The sequence below is a fragment of the Mobula birostris genome, chromosome 3 (genome assembly GCF_030028105.1).
Source record: "Mobula birostris isolate sMobBir1 chromosome 3, sMobBir1.hap1, whole genome shotgun sequence".
NCBI lineage: Eukaryota > Metazoa > Chordata > Chondrichthyes > Myliobatiformes > Myliobatidae > Mobula > Mobula birostris.
In genome coordinates, this window is record NC_092372.1 from 82,648,374 (window position 1) to 82,671,336 (window position 22,963).

The window sequence follows — 22,963 nt, forward strand, 5'->3', positions numbered from 1 at the left end:
TACTATATAAAACATTAAATTCTGATGTAACAGGAAACACATGGTTTCAACTTTGGTTGATTGCATTAAGCAAAATGTTGTTCTCCAGAATAATTCATTGAAGACCCTGGTATTTATTTTGGATTGCAGATATATATAAAAAAAATCTTAGTTTTGAGTGTTTTTGACTAGTTATAACTAAAATTGTTTTATTTTGTACAATTGATATTCAAAGTTACTAATTAATTGCCCATTTGCTTCACAACCAACATCAAATCAACTATACATTAGTTTTGTAAGTGTTATATTTATCTCTTGATAGTAAACAGAGAACATAGATCAGTACTGTATAGGCCCTTCAGCCCACAATGTTGTGCTGATCCTTTAATGTACTCCAAGAATAATCTAACCCATCCTTCCTATGTAGCCCCTCATTTATCCTTCATCCATGTGCCTATGTAAGAGTCTCTTAAATGTCTCTTAAACACCTGTGGCTGTGGTTCATCAGACCTACCACTCTGTTCATACTGTTCCTAGCTTCCTAAGGCCTTTTGTTTCTCCATTAATTAATGATATTGAGCTTTGTGCCACATAATAACTATGATGCAGAAGGGAGGCGAGTAAACTATTCCCATGCTACTCTATCCTCTCTATCAACCACCTAGTTGGTATGAAGCACCCTCCTTAATTAAATAAAGTATCAATATTCTGAGAATATACTTCCGTTTGGAGCAAAACATTAGTCAGTAGTTCATGGAAAGAGGCCACCATTATGTGCTGCAATACGAATCATTGTACAAGACTTTTGTAATTATTTATATCAAAAAACCTAAGTGTGGATTTACTGCCAGATTGTCCATGTAGGTAGAGTGGCAAATTGTAACTGGAACAGTACTTAAATTTCATGATTTCATTTAAAAACACTGGTATATAAAATATTCCTACATGACTTTTATATTGCTTGAACACCTTGTCACAGCTTCTATGTTAGTATATAGTGATTTAAATATTTTTCAATTACTCTATGCATAACACAGTGGAATTTTAGTGTCCTTGTATCATTCTTACAGAACTATATAAAAGCATAATTTTCAGACTATGAAATTGTGAACTTATAATTTTACCATAAGGAAATTTGATAGAAGTTAACCTAAATTCCAATACTGTGGATCAATCCTTCATTGATTTTGTGTGTTCAAGGATAACATTGATCTTGGATAACTTAAAAAAATTAATAACTAGGTGAATTGAGGGAGAGGCACTTGTAAACTAACATCTATTTGAAATCTTTGCATTTAATTTTCAATTTTATCATTGTCAGAGAATTTCAGACTGATTATCTTTTGTGTGATTGCAACTTGTTATGGATGATTCAATGGATAAAGACCAAAAATATAACTGTAAGAGAAACTAGATGTGCCTTCCCAAAGTCTCTGCAAAGGCAGCTTGTCATGAGTGTTAAGAAAGAACTTTTGACTTGTGGTAAGTGTCCATATTTTCTCTTTATATTTACACTGTTAACAAATGAACAAATCTCACAACAGATGCTTTTGATATTGATTCTGTAATACTAACATATTTGCCTTGACTTAATAACAATGGAGAAGAAATTTTACTGTACAAAACTAGAAGCAATTGCTCATTAAGTTACTGCAAGTAATATTCCTTTCTGTTTGTTGCCTGTCCATTGATTGAACGTTTATCTTTGAAACCTGGGCACCTTTGAGATGATTATGGAATTTGTTATTAAGGAGATAATAACAAAATATTTAGAAGATCATCAATATTGACTCTGACACCATATAATGAAAAAGTATTGAGTTCTTTATGCTGTAATGGTATGGATGGATAAAGTGGAACAGTTGACGTAGTGTATTGGGATTTCCCTAAGCATTTAATAAAGGGCCACATAATGTCATTGTACAGGTTAAGAGCTCATGATGTTGGAGGATGAATATTAGCAAAAATAGGAGACTGGCTAACTAAGTGCAATATAAACAGGATCAATTGTTCATTTTTAAGTTGGCAACGTTTATTTATTGTGATTCCATCTGGTTCAATTCTGATGCCTCAACATTCATAATCAATATTGCTATCTTAGAGGGAGGGACTGGTATATTGAAGCCAAAATCAAAAACAAATAAAAACTGATGCTAGAAATCTGACAAAAAAAAACCTGGAAATGCTGTAAAAGTACTGGCAGGTTAGTGTTAGCATTTCAAGTTAGTAAACTTTACTGGAACAGAACCTCAAATATTAAGCAACACACATAAAATGCTAGAGGAACTCGGCAGGTCAGACAGCATCTATGGAAAGACAGTTGATGTTTCGGGCCAAGACCCTTCAGCAGGGCTTGAATGTTATCACCTCCCACAAAGTGAAGCCCGATTGCTCGACTGTCCTTATTTTCCAGAGAGGCTGCCTGGCCTGCTGAGTTCCTCCAGTGTTCTGTGTGTGTTACTTGGATTTCCAGCATATGTAGATTTTCTCTTGTTTGTGGTTCTCAAATATTAACTCTTGTTTCTCCCTCCACAGTTGTCTCCTAACCTGATAAGTATTTGCAGCTGTGTGTGCCCGATTTACTAATAGCACATAAGTAGTAGTCTTCAAAAGGATATGGACAGATTAAGCAAATAAGTTTAAAAAGAAATTGGCAGATGGTGTAAGGAAATGTGAAGTTATTCCCTTCGGTAGGAGTAATAAAGCAGAATATTGTTTAAGAGTGGATGAAGAAAAATGCACAGAAGGTGTAGAAATTTAGTATGCAACAGCAGCAGGTGTTAAGAAAGGCAAATAAGGTATTGATTTTCATTGCAAAGAGAGCAAGGTGAAAAAAAAGTCTTGCTACGACTGCCTCAGTGTTAAGTGAGATGCTAACTACAGTATTTGAGGATGTATTTGCATGATTAAAGTTGAGAGAAGGCCCACTATGTTGACTTCTGAGTAGAAGGCCTTGCATTCTGAAAGAAAAATACAATGATTTGGTATGTGCTCATAATACTTTTGAAGCATGAAAAGTGGTCTTATTAAAACATGGAATTCTGAGGGATCTTGACAGTGTAGCTACCAAGAGGATATCTCTAGAAGTAACGTTAATAGTTTTGGGATATAAAGGGATGCCTGTTTCATAAGGAGCTGAGGAGGAATTTCGTCTGTATGAGAATAGTGAATGTTTCAGATTCTGTGTTTCAATGAGCTGAGAAGGCTGAAACACAGAAGGTATTTAATACTAAAATAACTTTTGATCTGTATGGTAGCCGAGACGACAAGTGACTGATACCACGATTAGGTCAGCCATGATCTTGCTGAATGTTATCACAAGCTTGAGGTCCCACAAAACATTTCTTATGTTATTTTTTGTGCAGTGTTAAGGAAAATTAAATTTATTGGACATGTTCATAGTTAAATATTTTTGAGAAATATATTCTATTTTAAATGATAGGCAAATAAACAAAGCATCATTTTTATATAGACACAAACTATAATATTCTCTGTTCATTTAAGTGTCAATATTGCTAGTTGTCAGATTGTTTTCTTTGAAAAGGAGGAGGTGTCCTGTCTGCCACAGGACTGCAAAAAAAAAAATTGAAAAGGACAAGTGATTCACATTTCTAGAATGAGTTAGCAACTCATCTGTGGTCGTGGGAGTCTTGTTGAGGAAAATTCCTCAGCACTGAGTTGTGGAATATGATATCTAACCACCCAACAATTTAAACAAGGCATCTTCAAACAATTTTTAACAGTGGGTGCTGATACATTAGATGCCAATGATTCATGAATTGAGAAATATTTAAAACTACCTTGTGTTTTTTTTAAAAAATCTACATTCTAATGGCCTGGCCTTGCCTATTCCTAAACTGCCTATTCTGTGTCCTACCTCTATGGTCTCTGCTCTCCAGCATACATTAACAGAATGTCCTAACTCTTGAAGATGAATACAGGATGCTTCATAACTCTTCTTGATTCATCACGGAGAAATCCTAAGTTAACTCACTTCATGCTCTAGAAGCTGAAGAAGTTGAATAAAGTAATAATGGAAATTGTACATTTAAAGGGAAAAGTAACTAAAGTTTTGGGCTTAGCAGAGATTCATGGGCTGTGGCTGTGCCTTGGCTTTCTGAACTGGTGGGAAGGCAACAGCCATTTATTAATCTTTATGGTATATTACTTAGTAGATGAAGACAAAATTTGAGCACTTCTAGTAAGAAGTAACGTGTTATTTAATCTCTGACAGATTGTTAGTTATATTGAACAAAAGAATATTTTTGAAGGTAAATTTTAAAGAATTTCTCAGGAAAAGCAGGCTTCAGAGTAAATTCAGTCTAAATGTTAACACACACTGTACTCTGCATCACATAGAAAGCAGCAGTTCATGTTTTTGTTCAAGAGAAGTCCTCTGCTTGGAGAGTAAGAATATAGAAAGTAGCATAACAGCTGAGACTGACATTAATGTATCACTCACTTCTCACCTTTGCTCTTCCATTCCTGTGTACACAGAAGTTGAAAGTGGAATTAGTGACTGATTCCAATCAACACTTCTAACTTTTGTTTAACAAAATACAGAAAAGTGCATACAAAAGAGTGGCATATTGTGTAATTTAGGGTGGCAAACAGTACAGCTGCTGCCCTACAACTCCAGCAATCTCAGTTCAATCCAGTCTGCGTAGAGTTCCCTGTGACCACGTGCGTTCTCTGCCACTGATGATAGGTTAATTAGTCACTGTAAATTGTATAGTGGTGAGTGATCTGAGTGGTGAAAACAGAGTTGTTAATCTTTGTGTATTCGTGTGAATAAGACTTAATTTGCCAGAATCAAGAATTCTTAGGGATATGTTTCTGCAGCTATCTATGAAATGAGTTTGTTCCTTTTAAATTAGAGGTAATATATAATCATTTCAAATTGGTGATGTTGGAACATGCAGGATGCTGTGTCTTAACTCTGCATTTTCAAATTTCAGTACTTCTAATTTGAATGATAAATTGAGCAGATAATGTTGGAGCATTTCATTTTGTATTTTATAAATGTGTTTTTACAGTAAAACTCCAATAAATCTGTCACACTCAGGACCTTGATACTGGTCTAACAGAATTTACAGATCCTACAATGTTTGTACCTCATCACACCTTTAATTCATTTTCTTTTGGGTGTTACACGTTGTTATAAAAAGTTGTCTAATGAACCCAGTGAGGTGAAAGGCACCATGTGGGCTAGATGCCAAATTATTGGCATTTCTGATTGACAGATTAGTTGAGTTTTACTGTAATTTGATGTTGTAACTTGAGTGTAGTTGTGGAATCATTTTACCTTTTGTATTGCAGATGCCCCTCTTGAGTTGCCATCCTTTCAGCTGAGTCCTTCCCATCGTCAGGTGGTGTTTGAGGGAGACAGTCTTCCTTTCCAGTGTATTGCTTCTTACATTGACCAAGACATGCAAGTGCTCTGGTATCAGAATGGAAAAATAGTGGAAACTAATGAGTCCCAAGGAATTTATGTTGAAAAAAATATGGTTCATAATTGTTCCTTTATTGCAAGGTAATACAACAACTTGCATAATTTATTTATTGGAATTAAAAGTAAGAATGTGTCATGTTGCATAGTTTTAATAACGTCTTCCTGTACTCTAAGTAAAACAGTTTTGTAAAATATTCAGTTTTTGTACTAAACGTAGATATTTTGATTTCATGCAGACCCGTTGGCATATTTGAAATGTTTTATCTTTCTAAAAATATTTTGCAGTAACTATCTCAAAAAATGTACAAAACCTACAATAGAAATTTGAGAATTTTAAATTTAGTTAATTAGATTAATCAAGAATAAAAATTGACTTAAATCCAAGCCAGTTGAGGACAATTAAGTTTGGGCAATAAATATAGGCTTTGCTAGTGATGCCACATTCTGTAGAAGAATTGTTTAAAACATTTTCGTACAAAACCTAGACAAAACAAACTAACTTCATGAGTGCAGGAGATACATTCTTCAGACAAAACCTGCAAATACTAGTTCATATCTCCATATATTTTTAATGAAGGTGGCAATTTTATGCTTGTATGGCAGAATTTAAGTTGATAACACCTGATTATCAGAAACGTGTATATTTTGGTTTAGAATCTAAAGATTTTGACCTGCCAAGTTTGTTTTACAATTATATTTGCTAGTTTAAAGTATGTGAAAGTATGTGATAGACTTGAAAGCATAGAAACATTGCAAAAATGTGGCTTTTCATTGAACATTATATGCTTGCAATTAATATATATATATATATACTGTTTCTGAATGCAGTACACTAACTATTTCAAATATCCAAATGGATTCCTCTGGCAACTGGGAATGTCATGTCCAAACTAAACGTGGAAACAGCAGTAAACAAGTTGATGTAGTTGTCTTGGAAAGCTCGGCTAAGTATTGCCCTCCAGAGATGGTTATGAATAATAAAGGAGATTTCAGGTAAACTTCCATTAAGTTCAGAATCGGGGTTATTATCACCAGCATGTGACATGAAATTTGTTAATTTAGGAGCAGCAGTTCAATGCAATACATAATCTAGCAGAAATAAAAATAATGATAAATAAAATAAAAATAACAATAAATAGACAAGTAAATCAATTATGTATATTCAATAGATTTTTAAAAAGTGTAAAAACAGAAGTACTGTATATTTTAAAAAACGTGAGAGAGTGTCTAAAGATTCAATGTCCATTGAGGAATTGGATGGCAGAGGGGAAGAAACTGTTCCTGAATTGCTGAGTGTCTCTCTTCAGGCTTCTGTACCTCCGACCTGATGGTAACAGTGAGAAAAGGGCATGCCCTGGGTGCTGGACGTCCTTAATAATGGACGCTGCCTTTCTGAGACACCGCTCCCTGAAGATGTCCTGGGTACTTTGTAGGCTAGTACCCAAGATGGAGCTGACTAGGTTTTCAACCCCCTGCAGCTTCTTTCAGTCCTGTGCAGTAGCCCCTCCATACCAGACAGTGATGCAGCCTGTCAGAATGCTCTTTGTGGTACATCTATAGATGTTCTTGAGTGCATTTGTTGATATACCAAATCTCTTCAAACTCCTAATAAAATATATCCGCTGCCTTGCCTTCTTTATAACTACCTCGATATGTTGGGACCAGGTTAGATCCTCAGAGATCTTGACACCAAGGAACTTGAAACTGCTCACTCTCTCCACTTCTGATCCCTCTGAGGACTGGCATATGTTCCTTCATCTTACCCTTCCTGAAATCCACAATCAGCTCTTTCGTCTTACTGATGTTGGGTGCCAGGTTGTTGCTGCGGCACCACTCCACTAGTTGGCATATCTCGCTCCTGTACGTTCTCTTGTCACCACCTGAGGTTCTACTAACAATGGTTGTATTGTCAGCAAATTTATAGATGGTATTTGAGCTACGCCTAGACACACAGTCATGTGTATACAGAGAGTAGAGCAGTGGGCTAAGCACACACCCCTGAGGTGCGCCAGTGTTGATCGTCAGCGAGGAGGATATGTTATCACCGATCTACACAGACTGTGGTCTTCCAGTCAGGAAGTCGAGGCTCCAGTTGCAGAGGGAAGTACAGAGGCCCAGGCTCTGCAACTTCCCAATCAGGATTGTGGGAATGATGGTATTAAATGCTGAGCTATAGTCGATGAACAGCATCCTGACGTAGGTGTTTGTATTGTCCAGGTGGTCTAAAACTGTGTGGAGAGCCATTAAAATTGCGTCTGCCATTGACCTATTGTAACGATAAGCAAATTGCAATAGGTCCAGGTCCTTGCTGAGGCAGGAGTTCAGTCTAGTCATGACCAACCTCTCAAAGCATTTCATCACTGTCAATGTGAGTGCTACTGGACGATAGTCATTAAGGCAGCTCACATGATTATTTTTAGGCACTGGTATAATTGTTGCCTTTTTGAAGTAAGTGGGAACTTCCACCTGTAGCAGCGAGAGGTTGAAAATGACCTTGAATACTCCCGCTAGTTGGTTGGCACAGGTTTTCAGAGCCTTACCAGGTACTCCCATCGGGACCTTCCACCTTGCGAGGGTTCACAGTCTTTAAAGACAACCTAACATCGACCTCTGAGACAGAGATCACAGGGTCATCAGGTGTAGCAGGGATCTTCACAGCTGTAGTGGTGTTCTCCCTTTCAAAGTGTGCATAGAAGGTGTTGAGTTCATCTGGTAGTGAAGCATCGCTGCCATTCATGCTATTGGGTTTTGCTTTGTAGGAAGTAATGTCTTGCAGACCCTGCCAGAGCTGCTGTGCATCCAATGTTGCTTCCAACCTCGTTTGAAATTGTCCCTTCACCTTTGAAATAGCCCTCTGCAAATCATACCTGGTTTTCTGGTACCGGCCTGGGTCGCCAGACTTGAATGCTAGAGATCTACCCTTCAGCGGACAACGTACCTCCTGGTTCATCCACGGCAGGTTTCATCTTTCTGATGATATTCCTGACTCTGTTAACCTTCTGTTGAAATGGTTTGATTAATAGGACTGGATGTTACAATCCCTAAAGTTTCTGCACTGCACTTGACTTGAGTGGAAGTAGTTCTTAAAGATGACCACTAGACGTTACTACCATTACGACACATCTTCAGTTGTGTACCTCGACATCACTGGGTGTTTTGGCCTTTTACCACAAGATACCCTCAGCCGAGGCAGGCCCACCGCAGGCTGATCAGACCTGGGTGTGTGTCACATGGTTAGTCTCTTGGCAGCTCTCCCCATGCCATTTCTAATCTGCTGCAGATTCATCTGCCATATATCTAAAGGTAAATAGCTGGGGCACTGCAGGATATTAACGTTCTGAAACATCCATTTCAGTCTGTGGCAATAAGTGTGATAAAACTGCTGACCGCACTGTTTAAAGGAGACAGTATATTTGAAAGCTAGCCTTAACATGTCTAACATTTACTAAGAATGAAATGCAGCAAAAATGGTGTACGAAAATAGGAGTAAGTTGTTGAGAATTTGGAGCTAGCTGATATTTGGAAAATCTATTTTGTGCTTTTCTGGTTAAGTCAAAGTTTAGTTTTCTTCTGGGCACCCTAGTTGTCAATATTTAAGTTTCCATTGAATAAGATGAGCTGGTTGTAACAGTATAATCTTCTTTGGTACAGACCATTTTCTTTCCGTGTACAATTTTATCGATACATGGTAATCTGCATTACTTTTAAGAGTTCTCCCCTGAAATGAACTAGGTTACTCTGCTCTCAAATGCATCTCCCCCATTTCACGTACATCTGCTCTCACTCCATCCTCCCGCCACCCCGCTAGGAATAGGGTTCCCCTGGTCCTCACCTACCACCCCACCAGCCTCCGGGTCCAACATATTACTCTCCGTAACTTCCGCCACCTCCAACGGGATCCCACCACTAAGCACATCTTTCCCTCCTCCCCCCCCCCCTCTGCTTTCCGCAGGGATCGCTCCCTACACGACTCCCTTGTCCATTCGTCCCCCCCATCCCTCCCCACTGATCTCCCTCCTGGCACTTATCCTTGTAAGTGGAACAAGTGCTACACATGCCCTTACACTTACTCCCTTACCACCATTCAGGGCCCCAAACAGTCCTTCCAGGTGAGGCGACACTTCACCTGTGAGTCGGCTGGGGTGATATACTGTGTCCGGTGCTCCTGATGTGGCCTTCTATATATTGGCGAGACCCAACGCAGACTGGGAGACCGCTTTGCTGAACACCTACGCTCTGTCCGTCAGAGAAAGCAGGATCTCCCACACATTTAATTCCACATCCCATTCCCATTCTGACATGTCCATCCACGGCCTCCTCTACTGTAAAGATGAAGCCACACTCAGGTTGGAGGAACAACACCTTATATTCCGTCTGGGTAGCCTCCAACCTGATGGCATAAACATTGACTTCTCTAACTTCCGCTAATGCCCCACCTCCCCCTCGTACCCCATCCGTTATTTATTTATATACACACATTCTTTCTCTCGCTCCTTTTTCTCCCTCTGTCCCTCTCACTATACCCCTTGCCCATCCTCTGGGCTTCCCCTCCCCCCTCCCTTTTCCTTCTTCCTGGACCTCCTGTCCCATGATCCTCTCATATCCCCTTTGCCAATCACCTGTCCAGCTCTTGGCTCCATCCCTCCCCCTCCTGTCTTCTCCTATCATTTTGGATCTCCCCCTCCCCCTCCCACTTTCAAATCTCTTACTAACTCTTCCTTCAGTTAGTCCTGACGAAGGGTCTCGGCCTGAAATGTCGACTGTACCACTTCCTAGAGATGCTGCCTGGCCTGCTGCGTTCACCAGCAACTTTGATGTGTGTTGCAATCTTTAATTTTAGTTTGATACACTATGCTTAAACAAAAATAATACTTTTAACATCAATGAAATCCAATGAAATATGTAGTGCAATAAAATGTACTCTGTGATCTAAGGTAGTGGGATAATGCTAACTTTAGAGATAATGTTCATAAATAGTCAACTACTATTACTTTTTTAAAAAAAAACAAGTTGTAATTTTGAACCTTCATGTCTCCAGTGCTGGAAGTTGAAAGAGCAGCAGGTTTTGGCTATGAATCGAACAAGGTTAAAGTTTGAGAATTTGCTTTAACTGTATGGAGAAGTTTCAAGTTGAGGTGTGGGAGATGGTGAAGCCCGTATCAGTGGAACAGGAGAGATAATTTTCAATTGAGTTTTCAACTGATGGCCAGCACAGGTGAATGAGTATGGTAGTAAAGGGTAAATAGAGTGGGAGTTTGGATGTACAGTTACAAGAAAAATTATGTGAACCTTTTGCAATTAGCTGGTTTTCTGCATTAATTACTCATAAAATGTTGTCTGATCTTCATCTAAGTTACAATAATAGACAAACACAATCTGCCTAAACTAACAATACACAAGTGTACTACTTCTCATCAATACTGAGTACATCATTTAAACAATCACAGTCTACGTTCTACATTTAAAAAATATGTGAACCTGTACAAAAGCTATTTGGAGTCGGGTGTTCCAATCAATGAGATGAGATTGGAGGTAGTAGTTGTAGAGGTGCCTTGCTGTATGTATGTATGTATGTATATATATATAAAAAAAGAGACACACAAAGTCCGGTTACTGACAGAGCCTGCTCTTGTTCAGAAAGATCTGTTTATGTGTAGCATGCTTCGATCAAAACAACTTTCAGAGGACCTTAAAAGAATAATTATAGAGATGCACGAAGCTGGAAAAAGCTACAAAAGCATTTCTAAAGACCTGAGTGTTCATCAGTTCACAGTAAGAGAAACTGTCTACAAATGGAGGAAACTCAGTGTTCTTGCTCCTCTCCCTAGGAGTGGGTGTTTTGCAAAGATCACAACAAGAGCACAACGTGCAATGCTGAAGGAGGTGATAAAGAACCTAAGGGTAACAGCAAAAGACCTGCAGAAATCTCAAGAGCTTGCTAAAGTCTCTGTTCATGTGATGTGTCCACTGCAAGAACAACACTGAACAAGCATGGTGGAAGAAGCATCATGCTTCACAGAAGAACACCGCAGAGGAAACCATTGCTCTCCAAGAAAAGCATTGCTGCATGTCTCTAGTTTGCAGAAGACCACCTGGATGTTCTACAGTGCCTCTGAGACAGAAGTTGAACTTCTGGGCGGAAATGCAGATAGCCTGGTTTGGGGGGAAAAAGGGCACTGCACACCCAACGCCAAATCCTCATCCTAACTGTGAAGCGTGGTGGAAGGAGCATCATGATTTGGGGTTCCTCTGCTGTCTCGGCGCCTGGACAGCTTGTAGTCGTTCAGATAATAATGAATTCAAAATTGTATCAAGGCAATTTACAGGAGAATGTCAGGGTAGCAGTCCATCAGCTAAAGCTAAATAGAAGTTGGATGATGCAACGAGCCAATGATCCGAAACACGAGTAAATCAACAACAGATTGGTTTAAAAAGAGGAAAATGCGTGTTTTTGAATGGCCAAGTCAGAGTCCAGACCCTAACTCAATTGAGATGCTGTGGCAAGACCTGAAGAGGCTGTTTATGCAAGGTATCCCAGAAATATTGATGAACTCAAACAGTTTTGTGTGGAAGAATGGTCTAAAATTCCTCCTCACCATTGTGCAAGTGTGATTAGCAGATACAGATGTTTGGTGGGGGTTATTGCTGCTAAAGAAGGTTCTACCAATTATTAAATACCAGGGTTCATATACTTTGTCTAGCGTGGACTATGATTAAACAATGTGTTCAATAAAGACATAAAAGTACAATTGTTTGTGTGTTATTAGTTCAGGGAGATTGTGTTTGTATTATTATGACCCGAATGAAGATCAGACCACATTTTAAGAGTAATAAATGTAGAAAACCAGGTAATTGCAAAGGGATCACACACTTTTTCTTGCAACTGTACGTCGATGAAGCATTGGATGAGTCAATGTCATGGAAAGCTTTTGCTGAGTAGGTTGCCAATGTTACAAACTGATATATCTTCAAAATCAGAAGCAATGCAACAGAAAACTTCTAAAAATAATCACTTGTGTATTTAAGTATTCTTGGTCACATAGTCCTACAAATCCTGTTCAGTATTTTGTTTGGGACTAGTTAGGATAACTCGCCAATGTAGGTAGAACTTTGGAGAACATCGCACTGTTTTTTAAAAAAAAAGGGCAAGAACCGGTAAAGGGGAAAAGGACCAAATCTAAATTTCCAACCAGACTTTATAAGATTCTGCTGTTGTTACCATACTTCATGTATCTTGTAAGGTACTGGCTACATTTTTGATTCTAGTACTCTGCACATGACACCATTGCCAATCTGCATCTCTCTCTTCAGCTGGTACATTCCAATGATCCAAATTCTCTCCTAGGTAGGGCATTCTTTGTACTATTTAAACTTGGAAATGTTAGAAATCTTATCATTTTGCAAATAGTCTTTAGAATATTGTGCATTCTTTTGCCCCTCAGCTATTTTGTGCTGTTTCCTTTGATCTTTGGTATGCATCTTTTTTGACTATTTTGTTTTAATAGCAGGTTCTCTCTCCTCTCCCACTTCCCCCACAAAAGTAAGCTAGCAAGTGATTTTGTGTAATAGCTTTTGGACTGATTTCAGGGGCATGGATGGAAACAGTCCTCTGTAGCATTAATTCTGGTTGGGGGTCAGGGCTAAAGTAATCTGTTTGCATATGGTGACTCTACAATACTTGGAAATTATGGTAGTTTTTTTCAGTAGTTGGAGAAAGCAGCACCCTAGCATAAAAGTACAAAATTAATTTTGTATTTTCCCTAGCTACATGCACCAGTATGTCTTTTTTCCAGTTCTAAAATATGCCGTGATTTATTCCCATGATATAGGGGAAGTACTTATCTATTTTCTTCCACCTGAAGAGCTTTCAGCAAGCATGCAGCACTGCCACAGATCTTCTATCTAATAGTTGAATGTGTTCATTTACTGGGTGTTAAGGTTATGCTATATTCTGATTAAAACCCAATGGATAGATTGAATGAATGAACATTCTGTCTTCAGGTGGCCTCGTACACTGGCTGGCATCACTGCCTATCTGCTCTGTACCCGTTACTCTGCAAGCACTGGGATCTACCCTGGTGGCTCTCAGGATGAGAAGGCTTGGCGCAAATGCGATCGAGGAGGCTTTTGGTCAGATGACAACTACTCTCGATGTCAGTATGCAAATGATGTTACACGGGTTCTTTACATGTTTAACCAGGTACAAAATATCATTAGCATTATAATTATTTGAAGTTAAACCTGTAAATTGACTTTAATAAGTATAATGAAAAGATACCTATATGAATATAGCAATGCACTGTTCAGTAGTCATATTTTTGTTGGTGAAGATCCGTTTTATCTTTGCAGAGCTTCATTTATTCTATTACTTCAACTCCACGGGTGTTCTTCTTAGCTTCTGTACAAAGATTGCCAGCTTGGTTATCACACTGGAACTTGAACCCACAATCCAGGCTAAAAAATCTGCACTACGACAATAGAATTTTTTATTTCTGTATCCCTTTAACGTGTCCCTATATCCCAAATGGCATCACAAAAGCCTCATCAAACCAATTTTTACAGTAAATGACTAAAGGAGGTAGTGGAGAAAATGACCAAAAACTGTATCAGCCTGTTTTCACCTCTGAGTTTAATGAGTAAATTCCAGAGTTTAGAACCTTGGCAGCAGAAAGCATGGGAGTTATTGGATTAATATTGTTGGGGGATGAGCAAAAATCCAGAATTGGAGGTCTGCTGGGAGACATATAAGCAATTAAGCTAACTCTGAAGGTGTTGAAGATTTGAGAACAAGGGTGAAAATCGAAATATCTAGGGTTTATTTAACCTGGAGTAAGCATAGATTAGCAAGTTTGGGTGACTAGTATTTGCAAGGACTGGCAGGAAGGGGATGGTGGCTCTTGAGAGTAAAATTTGTATGTCCACAAGTTTACAGAGAGTAGAGGAAGGGAGACTGGTTCATTGTATTAGCAAGTCTGAATAGAAATTTCAACACCAAATGAATAGATATATGTAAACAGCTGAACTTGTTGCTGAGTAAACATAAGATAAGCAGCATATTTTAGGGTTAGATCTGATATTGAAGTTGCAAATGGACTGATTTTTTTTTTGGAATACGTAGAAGAGATGGGAATGAAATCAGTGGCTAGGGAATAAAGTTTGTGAAGGAGACTTGAGGCAAATCTTTGATCTTTCTAGCGTTCAATAGGTGGTCTTTGTGTTTGTTCTTCAGCTCAGTTGTCAGGTGTTTCAGATGGAAAAATTGGAAGAGGTATTGGTAAGATTGACTTGGATGTCATCTAAACACTTGGAAATCTATACTGTTTTTGGATAATTTTTATTGGGGAAACGGTATTTAGATGTGCATTCAAATTTGCATGCAAGAGTAAAGGGTGTTGTGATTAATGCCAAAAATATGGATGTTCTATCTTTTGTATGGTACATACTTCTGCATCTGGTACAAATGAATTATTTGATATATTCAGAGAATATATACTAGGCTGTTGCCGGGACTGGAAGACCTGAGTTATAGGGAAAGGTTGAGATGGTTAAGACTTTTTTTCCCTTTTGGAACATAGGAGAATGATGGAAGATTTGATAGAGGTATACAAAATTGAGAGGTATAAATGGAGTAAATGCAAGCAGACTTTTTCCACTGACGCTGCTTGAGACTAGAACTAGAAGATGTGGATTAAGGGTGAAATTAGAATGGGAACCTGGGAGGGTGGGGGGTGGGGGGAACAGCTTCACTTGGAAGGTGGTGCAAGTGAGGAGCTGCCAGCAGAAGTTTTGGAAGTGGGTTTAATTGCAACATTTAAGAGAAGCTTGGATAAGGCAGAGTAACAATTTGGCAAGCACTAGCTGGGCTGAAGGGCCTATTTCTGTGCTGTAGTGCTCTATGATTCTATGTGTACAGCCCTTGGGTTGCTTTTCAGAATAGCAAATTGCTGACGCAGTAACCAATAGAAATGCATTTATTGGATGTCTGCAAGATTGGCAGGTACAACATTTGAAGTATTTTTCAATGCCTGATTCACAGCATGTCTCACTTCTACAAGATTGTAGAAGAAAAATACAGAGTTTCATTGCAAAGTCTTTGCAAATACTTTATCCATGCTGATCCATGTGTTACAAAAAGGTATTTGGGTTGGCATTTTACAGTTGAATTTATCTTTTATTTTAAATAGATGCCTTTGAACCTTACAAATGCTGTAGCAACAGCACAGCAACTGCTGGCTTATACAATGGAAGCAGCAAACTTCTCAGATAAGATGGATGTCATTTTTGTGGCTGAAATGATTGAAAAGTTCGGTAGGTTTGCAGAGAAATACAAGGAGGTGAGTTTTGCTTATAACTTGATTGTAATACTTACCTATAAATATTTAAACACATTAAAATTATGAACCTAAAACCAGTAATAGCGATGCTTAATTTTGCTTTCTGTGAGATTTGTAATTGTCAAATTCTCAGACAAATGTATCTTCATTTTATTATCCATGTGTTGATGAGAATTTTATTTCAGAAAAGTTATTTTTAACTAGGCAATAAAGGGTAGGATCTGCAAGAGGACAAATTACATATGGTGGGAATGATTAATTAGGCTTGTATGAGTGGCCTTACTTTATGTGGTGCAGCTGTCCCGCGGCTCCAGTGAGCAAGTTTGATCTGACATCTTGTGCTCTCTCTATGAAATTTGCCTAGATGCTTTGGTTTCCTTCTATGTCCAGAGTTATTTGGTTACTTGACTAAGTTGCCTTTCGTAGCTTTTCGGAGGATTGGGAGAGAAAGAAAGATAAATGATAAACTAGAAAGAAAACAAGCAGTGAAATAAATGGGTGAATAGAATTGCAGTGAAATGAAATTAAACTAGAATTCTTTTTTGATTCACTGGGATTGTGATTGCTGTCAGAGCTGCCATTTTCTCATGGGCCAAATAGTTTCCTTCAGTGTAAAGAGGAACTGTGAAATGAAAGTAGTATTTGCACTGCACAGTGGAAATAAAGCTTAAATAACTTTATTTCTTTCATCCAGTATAAACTTTTTGCAGTATTTGTTGATCATTGATTTGATGCAAGCTTTTTATGAATCATTCTCACTGTAAAATTCTCTTAAAATGTTATGCTTTGAGAAAGAAATGTATCTTGAGTTTTTTGAATGTAGCCTTAATTATTACTGAGCAACTTCTCTAAATGCTCTGCTTTTTGTTCAGTTGCAATTTTTTTGTGAATTTCTAATATTTTAAACAAATAACTACTTCAACCTCAATTTATGGCACGTACAATTCCCAATCTTTATTTCTGCATCTGCAAAATGTTTAAAGGGTTACACAGATTGTGCTTAATTTATGGTTTACTGCTGTCAAAATTATTTAGTGTGATTGACTATTCATTCAGTTGGATGATGGAATGGATTGTGATTAATTGGGCCGGCCACTTATTTGGGACAACTCTTAAAGAACAAAAATCAAGAAAGTAGCAAGGGTTCCCTTACATTTATTTGTGACAGACACAGTCAAGTCAAGTCACTTTTTTTGTCATTTCAACCATAACTACTGGTACAGAACATAGTAAAAACGAGACAATGTTTTTCAGGACCATGGTGCTACATGAAACAATACAAAAACTACACTGAACTACGTAAGAAAAAACACAAAAACTACACTAGACTACAGACCTATCCAGGACAGCATAAAGTACACACAACAGTGCAGGCACTACAATAAATAATAAACAAGACAGTAGGCAGAGTAGAGGGTATAGTAGGTTGGTGTCAAGCCAGGCTCTGGGTATTGAGGATTCTGATGGCTTGAGGGGAGAAACTGTTACACAACTGCTTAATTGGGACAGGAGACTGTTACCAAGCAGTTTCTAGCTAACACTAATCATGTGCATGTTATGTTGCTGCTAGACACTACGCTGTGCTTAGAGCGAAGTTATTAAATGCCATTATTTGCATGTGTTTGTTCAAAATGCAGTAATCTCTTTCACTGATAGTTAACAAGAAATAAGCAGTAAGACAATTCAGAACTATTACTGTCTGCGGTTTCAAGCATTCAGGCTTGGCAAAACCAGAAATGGCCAGGAGTGAAAATATAAATTATTTCTCAACTTTAACAAGTTGGGAATTATGAAGAATTTGAAGATGTGGATAATCATCTTGAATATTACAATGAAAATGAAGAGTGGGAGAATGCAACGTCGAAAGCATTGTTTCAAGGCAGTCCATTATCTGCAAGAGGTGGCTGCACTGATTTTGTTCATTTACAGTTAATCAAAAGAACGTGGATTAATTTCTCAGTAACTATTAGGAACTAATACAGTTTTAGTACTGTAGTAGTTTTGCTGGTGTTCTAATTTGTTCTGTATTTCATTTGAATACATAATTTGTTCTTGCAGTAGTTTGTCTTTTTATACCTTTTTAACTATTTTCCATGAAACTTCAGGTAATCAAGACAGCTGCTTAATTGGGCCAAAATGTACCGGTCCTAATGTGTCCCAATTAACTGGAATCCACAGTATTTCTATTCCTTAATTCTGCAAATCAGTTATGTAAACTGATATAAGACAATTACAAACTCCTCACTGTGAAAGCACAATTGAATAGTTAGTAAGGAAGGAAATGATGTTTGTATATTTATGTTAATAACATAATATTTAAATTAAGTTTAAATGTCCTTGCTAATCCAGCAACCTGTCTGGCAAATATTACATGTTATTAACATAAATATGATGAAAGACTGGATGAACTAGGCTTATACTCGTTGGAATTTAGAAGATTGAGGGGGGATCTGATTGAAACGTATAAAATCCTAAAGGGATTGGGCAGGCTAGATGCAGGTTGTTCCCGATGTTGGGGAAGTCCAGAACGAAGGGTCACAGTTTGAGGATAAAGGGGAAGCTTTTTAGGACCGAGATTAGGAAAAACTTCTTCACACAGAGAGTGGTGAATCTGTGGAATTCTCTGCCACAGGAAACAGTTGAGGCCAGTTCATTGGCTATATTTAAGAGGGAGTTAGATATGGCCCTTGTGGCTAAAGGGATCAGGGGGTATGGAGGGAAGGCTGGTACAGGGTTCTGAGTTGGATGATCAGCCATGATCATACTGAATGGCGGTGCAGGCTCGAAGGGCCGAATGGCCTACTCCTGCACCTATTTTCTATGTTTCTATACAAACATCATTTCCTTCCTTACTAAATATTCAATTGTGCTTTCACAGTGGGGAGTTTGTAATTGTCTTGTATCAGATTACATAACTAATCTTGTAGCATTAAGGAATAGAAATACTGTGGATTCTGGTTAATTGGGACACAGGATTAGTACATCAGGACCAGATTAATATTGCTTAAAGTTTAAAAAAAAATTATTTATCTTTAGTTGTACACACGAGGTACTGCGGATGCTGGAAATCTAGAGCAATGAGAGGAGCTCAGCAGGTCAGGCAGCATCAGTGGGTGGGAATAAATAGTCAACATTTCGGGCCGAGATGAAGGGTATCTCCCCGAAACGTCTGACCTGTTGAGCTCTTCCAGTACATTGTGTACATTTCTCTTTGGTTTGTATTTTGTTTTGACAAACAAAACCAATGGTACATTAGAAGAAAAACATATAATCTATAAAACATTTTAAAGATTATAATTCATTTCCTGGCACTGGAACTATTATAAAAGCTCAGGATATGTACTGACATCCAATTTATCAAAGAAAATGCAACCGTACAGTGGGTATATTGTTTTCAATTATTTTAAACAAATGTTTGTTTTTTGTCTTAAAGTTGTCAGTTTTGACCTAAACATGGTTTTAGTACTTTGTACTGTACAACTTATTGGTGAGTTTTTTTTCTATATAAGGGTTACATTTGAAAAAGAATGCTTATTTCTTTTAGCTTGGAGACGTCATGGTGGATATTGCCAGTAACATCATGTTAGCAGATGAGCACGTCCTCTGGATGGCCCAGTGGGAAGCAAAAGCCTGCACTCGAATTGTTCAGTGCTTACAACGGATTGCTACTTACAGGCTTGCCAGTGGAGCTCAAGTTTATTCCACAGTAAGAATGGGGTCTTTAAAATATTTTGTAGATATTGCGTATTGTGCAGATGGGAAACAAATCTGCTAAGTTGATGCTTCCCTTCTGTCTGAGTTTCAACCAACTTTGCTAAATCATGTAATTTTATTATTAAAGTATAAAGCATACCCCCCCCCCGCATTTTTTTTTCCATCACCATTTTTCCACAGCAGGTGAAAATGTTAATTATTCTATTAATGTGTTACATAATGTGCTTTCTAATGCTTTTACCCCCCCTTTGTACAGTATTCTCCAAACATTGCAATGGAAGCTTCTGTGGTGAAAGCCAATGGCTTTGCTGGAATGACTTGCACTGTGTTCCAGAAGGTTGCTATGGCGGACCGAACAGGACTTACTGACTTTGGGCGCAGAGATCCTGATGGCAACCTAGATAAACAGTTCAGTTTTAAGTGCAGTCCTGGCAATATTAGCAACACACTTTCTAGTTTTGTAATCAAGGTAAGCAGTCAATCTGGGCTATATAGGATGTGTCTGCACTGTATATTAAATTTGCTCTATTAACCATATTGTCACTTGTATAAAAATTGGTTTCATAAAGAAAGATAATTATACACTTAAGAGTTATTGTTGGAAACCGTGCCCCTGGAGATGGGCAAAATAATCAGCTGACTTTACTGAATTGCCAGTAATTACTGGCAAAATATATCTTCGTGTTATCTTTTTAACACCACTTAATGTTTTAACCTTTCTGCTTATTATTTTTATTAAAATACTACAGTTGGCTCAAGGAGCATGGGAGAGATCTGAGTGGGTGGGTTGGACAGCTGTGTATTGAAGCGTTTTAGAAGATCACCTGCGGAACACTGAATAACAGTAAAATGCTTCACTATAATTTATACTTAAATTGGGGCTAATTGTAACTATTATTAATTTCACTGAGATGGAATAGATGCTTGTTAAGGTAAATTACAATTAATGGTTAGGGCTGTTCTTCAGAGGAAATTGTCAAAAATAAAACTGGCAGCCCACAGCTTAGAATTGCTTCGTTTTGATCATAAAAAAAATTCCATTGGTTAGTACAAACATTGCTTCTTGTTTTCTGTAAATGTTTATTTAAAAGTGAACAAATGCAATTTGGAAGAATACATATGGATCAATTATCAAAGTCACTTAACCAATTATTAAAGCATTTATATAGAGAGGAAATGCCATTTTCCCCCAGCAGAAAACCCTTGAACTGAAAGTAACATTGGTAACTTTTTCCAGGTAACTATGGTTAGGGTGATAGCAAGCATGGCAGCTTGCTGAGCTATGATCTGTAATGAAGGCTATGCACCACTAGTTTAGCGGACTGTGTAGTATAGTAGTGAATATTCAGTCCCCTATCTCAAGAGGATCAGTGATTTATCTTTTAAATTACTTGGAGTACAAAGTAAAGGGCCATACTGTAAATGTACTGCAATATTTGCAGTTAAGTGGAAATTCAATATTTGCATACAAAAGATGATAAACTCTGCCCCACATGGTGTGGTAGATTTTTGATAACCAATGTTATCGAAGCATACAGAGCCAATGTAGGTGGATAAGGTAACGTTATCTCAATGTGATGGGTTTTAACCCATTGGCACTTATGAGGTAACCATCCAAAACCTTCCTGCAATTGTTATTAAGCAGTACTGACTACAGTGAAATGTAATAAATGCAGATGAAAATTATTCTTTTTCTAAATTGTTGTGGTGCCTTGTGAGCACCCAGCTCTACTTGTGAGGTCATACACCTTTATTCTGATCTCTTCAGCAATGAGAATACAGTTTAATTCCTCTACCACAGCAATTCCTTGATTTTAGCCAATTACATATAGAAGCAGTAGAATTCTGTTTATGGACAGAAAAAAGACTTAAATAGGAATAGGGTTTGTGCAATTATCTGTTGCTATCAGCTCAGTGGGTGTTGAAATGTGAGAACATAAGCAGGAGTGTGCTATTGTGTGTGCATATATATGTGTGTGTGTGTAATTTTTATATTATAAAAATTAAAAACCCGAGGGGGGGGAGAAAATGCAGTTTGCAAAAGAATATCTAAGACATGCATTGCTTTGGTCAGTCTATAGACAGTTCATTCGCTCTATTGCAGAGAACTTGAATGCCTGATGAACCTGGGAGTGGAGCAGTTAGATACCATTCAAGGATTCACTACAATTAGAAATGAAATGTCTTGACAGTTTAGTTGGAGTATATTCATTGCTAACCATGGTGTAAGAGACTGAATTGAAGTACATCTTTAAAATATTTCAAAACTGGGGGTAACAGTAGCTCCACTGGAAAATTGCAGTAATAATGTGGAACTTTGCAACATGATGTGAGTTACAATGATCAAAGTAGTCTTTAATAAGGTGACATCCATCTATGTAAGAGACTATACTTGTATGAAATTAGTATTTCTCAAAATCAATACACATCAAAGCTTTGAGAAATGGGCTAGAAGTTTGAAAAGCATAAAACCTCGACAATATGCAGTTCATCACTCTGTTGAAAAATGCTATAGTTAGTACTAACTAATGATAATTGCCGGGAGATTTTGAGTGCCTATTTTAGTTACGTCAATGGTTAATAGCTGCTTTTCAGCTTCAAACAACCATACTGGCTAAAAGAAGTTTAATATGTTGTGAATTAGCTAAATTCCGTGTCTGGTTTTTCTCTGTCCCTTTAGTTACTATAGAAGATTGGCCCAAATTTCTAGATTACTCCTGAACAGGTTAATGTTATACTATGTGAATTCTGTGTTTGTGGCAGTCAAAGTTTATATCGTGGCCTGAAAAAATTGTGTATTGTTCACTATGTATTTGCAAAACAAAAAATATGCCACAGAGCTAGTTGAACAGATGTACATTTGTGTGGCAGATTGATTTTGGATAACTGATTGTACTGAGCGGCTGAATATTTTCCTTAAAATATGTGATTCCACTTCATTGTACTTGGAGCTTAATTGGCTGTAAACAATTTTGGATCATGTAAAGGATATGAATTATGCAATGTAAATCCAAGTGGTTTTTTATGTTTTCATTAAGCAGTATGTCACAATATTGGCAAAATCAATACTCGTCACTCAAGTGGAATGTAAAGTAAAAATACTTTTATAAAAATCATTGTATTTGTTGCTACTCCATTTGACAAGTGACTAATGATACAACAATTCTAAAACTATTTATTTAAATACTCCATAGAATACTATTGCAGAGGCATCTATTCAATTACCACCATCCTTGTTTTCCCAAAATCCTGTACTAAGCCAAACGGAAGATGTAGTCTACAAATTGCAGCTTATTGCTTTTCGGAATGGCAAACTCTTTCCAAGCACGGGGAATTCTACAAATTTGGCAGATGATGGAAAGAGACGGACTGTGGCCTCTCCAGTCATCTACACTAAGATAGGTAGGGAGGTACCCAGGTTTCATCTCTCATTCCTTTTTTTCAGTAAATACTTTAGAGCAGTATTTAAGAGAATTACTAAGTG

At 37.7% G+C, this 22,963-nt stretch overlaps 1 protein-coding gene across 2 annotated transcripts in view; it reads left to right on the forward strand.

The window, feature by feature from the left end:
* adgra3 (adhesion G protein-coupled receptor A3) overlaps positions 1-22,963 on the forward strand; it is a 127,374-nt gene that overhangs the window by 88,786 nt on the left and 15,625 nt on the right. For both annotated transcript variants that reach the window (XM_072252959.1, XM_072252960.1), the window contains exons 6-13: positions 1,301-1,461; positions 5,299-5,512; positions 6,260-6,424; positions 13,433-13,631; positions 15,616-15,765; positions 19,310-19,471; positions 19,736-19,948; positions 22,674-22,881. In XM_072252959.1, coding sequence (XP_072109060.1) covers positions 1,301-1,461; positions 5,299-5,512; positions 6,260-6,424; positions 13,433-13,631; positions 15,616-15,765; positions 19,310-19,471; positions 19,736-19,948; positions 22,674-22,881 — 1,472 coding nt within the window. The remainder of the gene's footprint in view (positions 1-1,300; positions 1,462-5,298; positions 5,513-6,259; positions 6,425-13,432; positions 13,632-15,615; positions 15,766-19,309; positions 19,472-19,735; positions 19,949-22,673; positions 22,882-22,963) is intronic.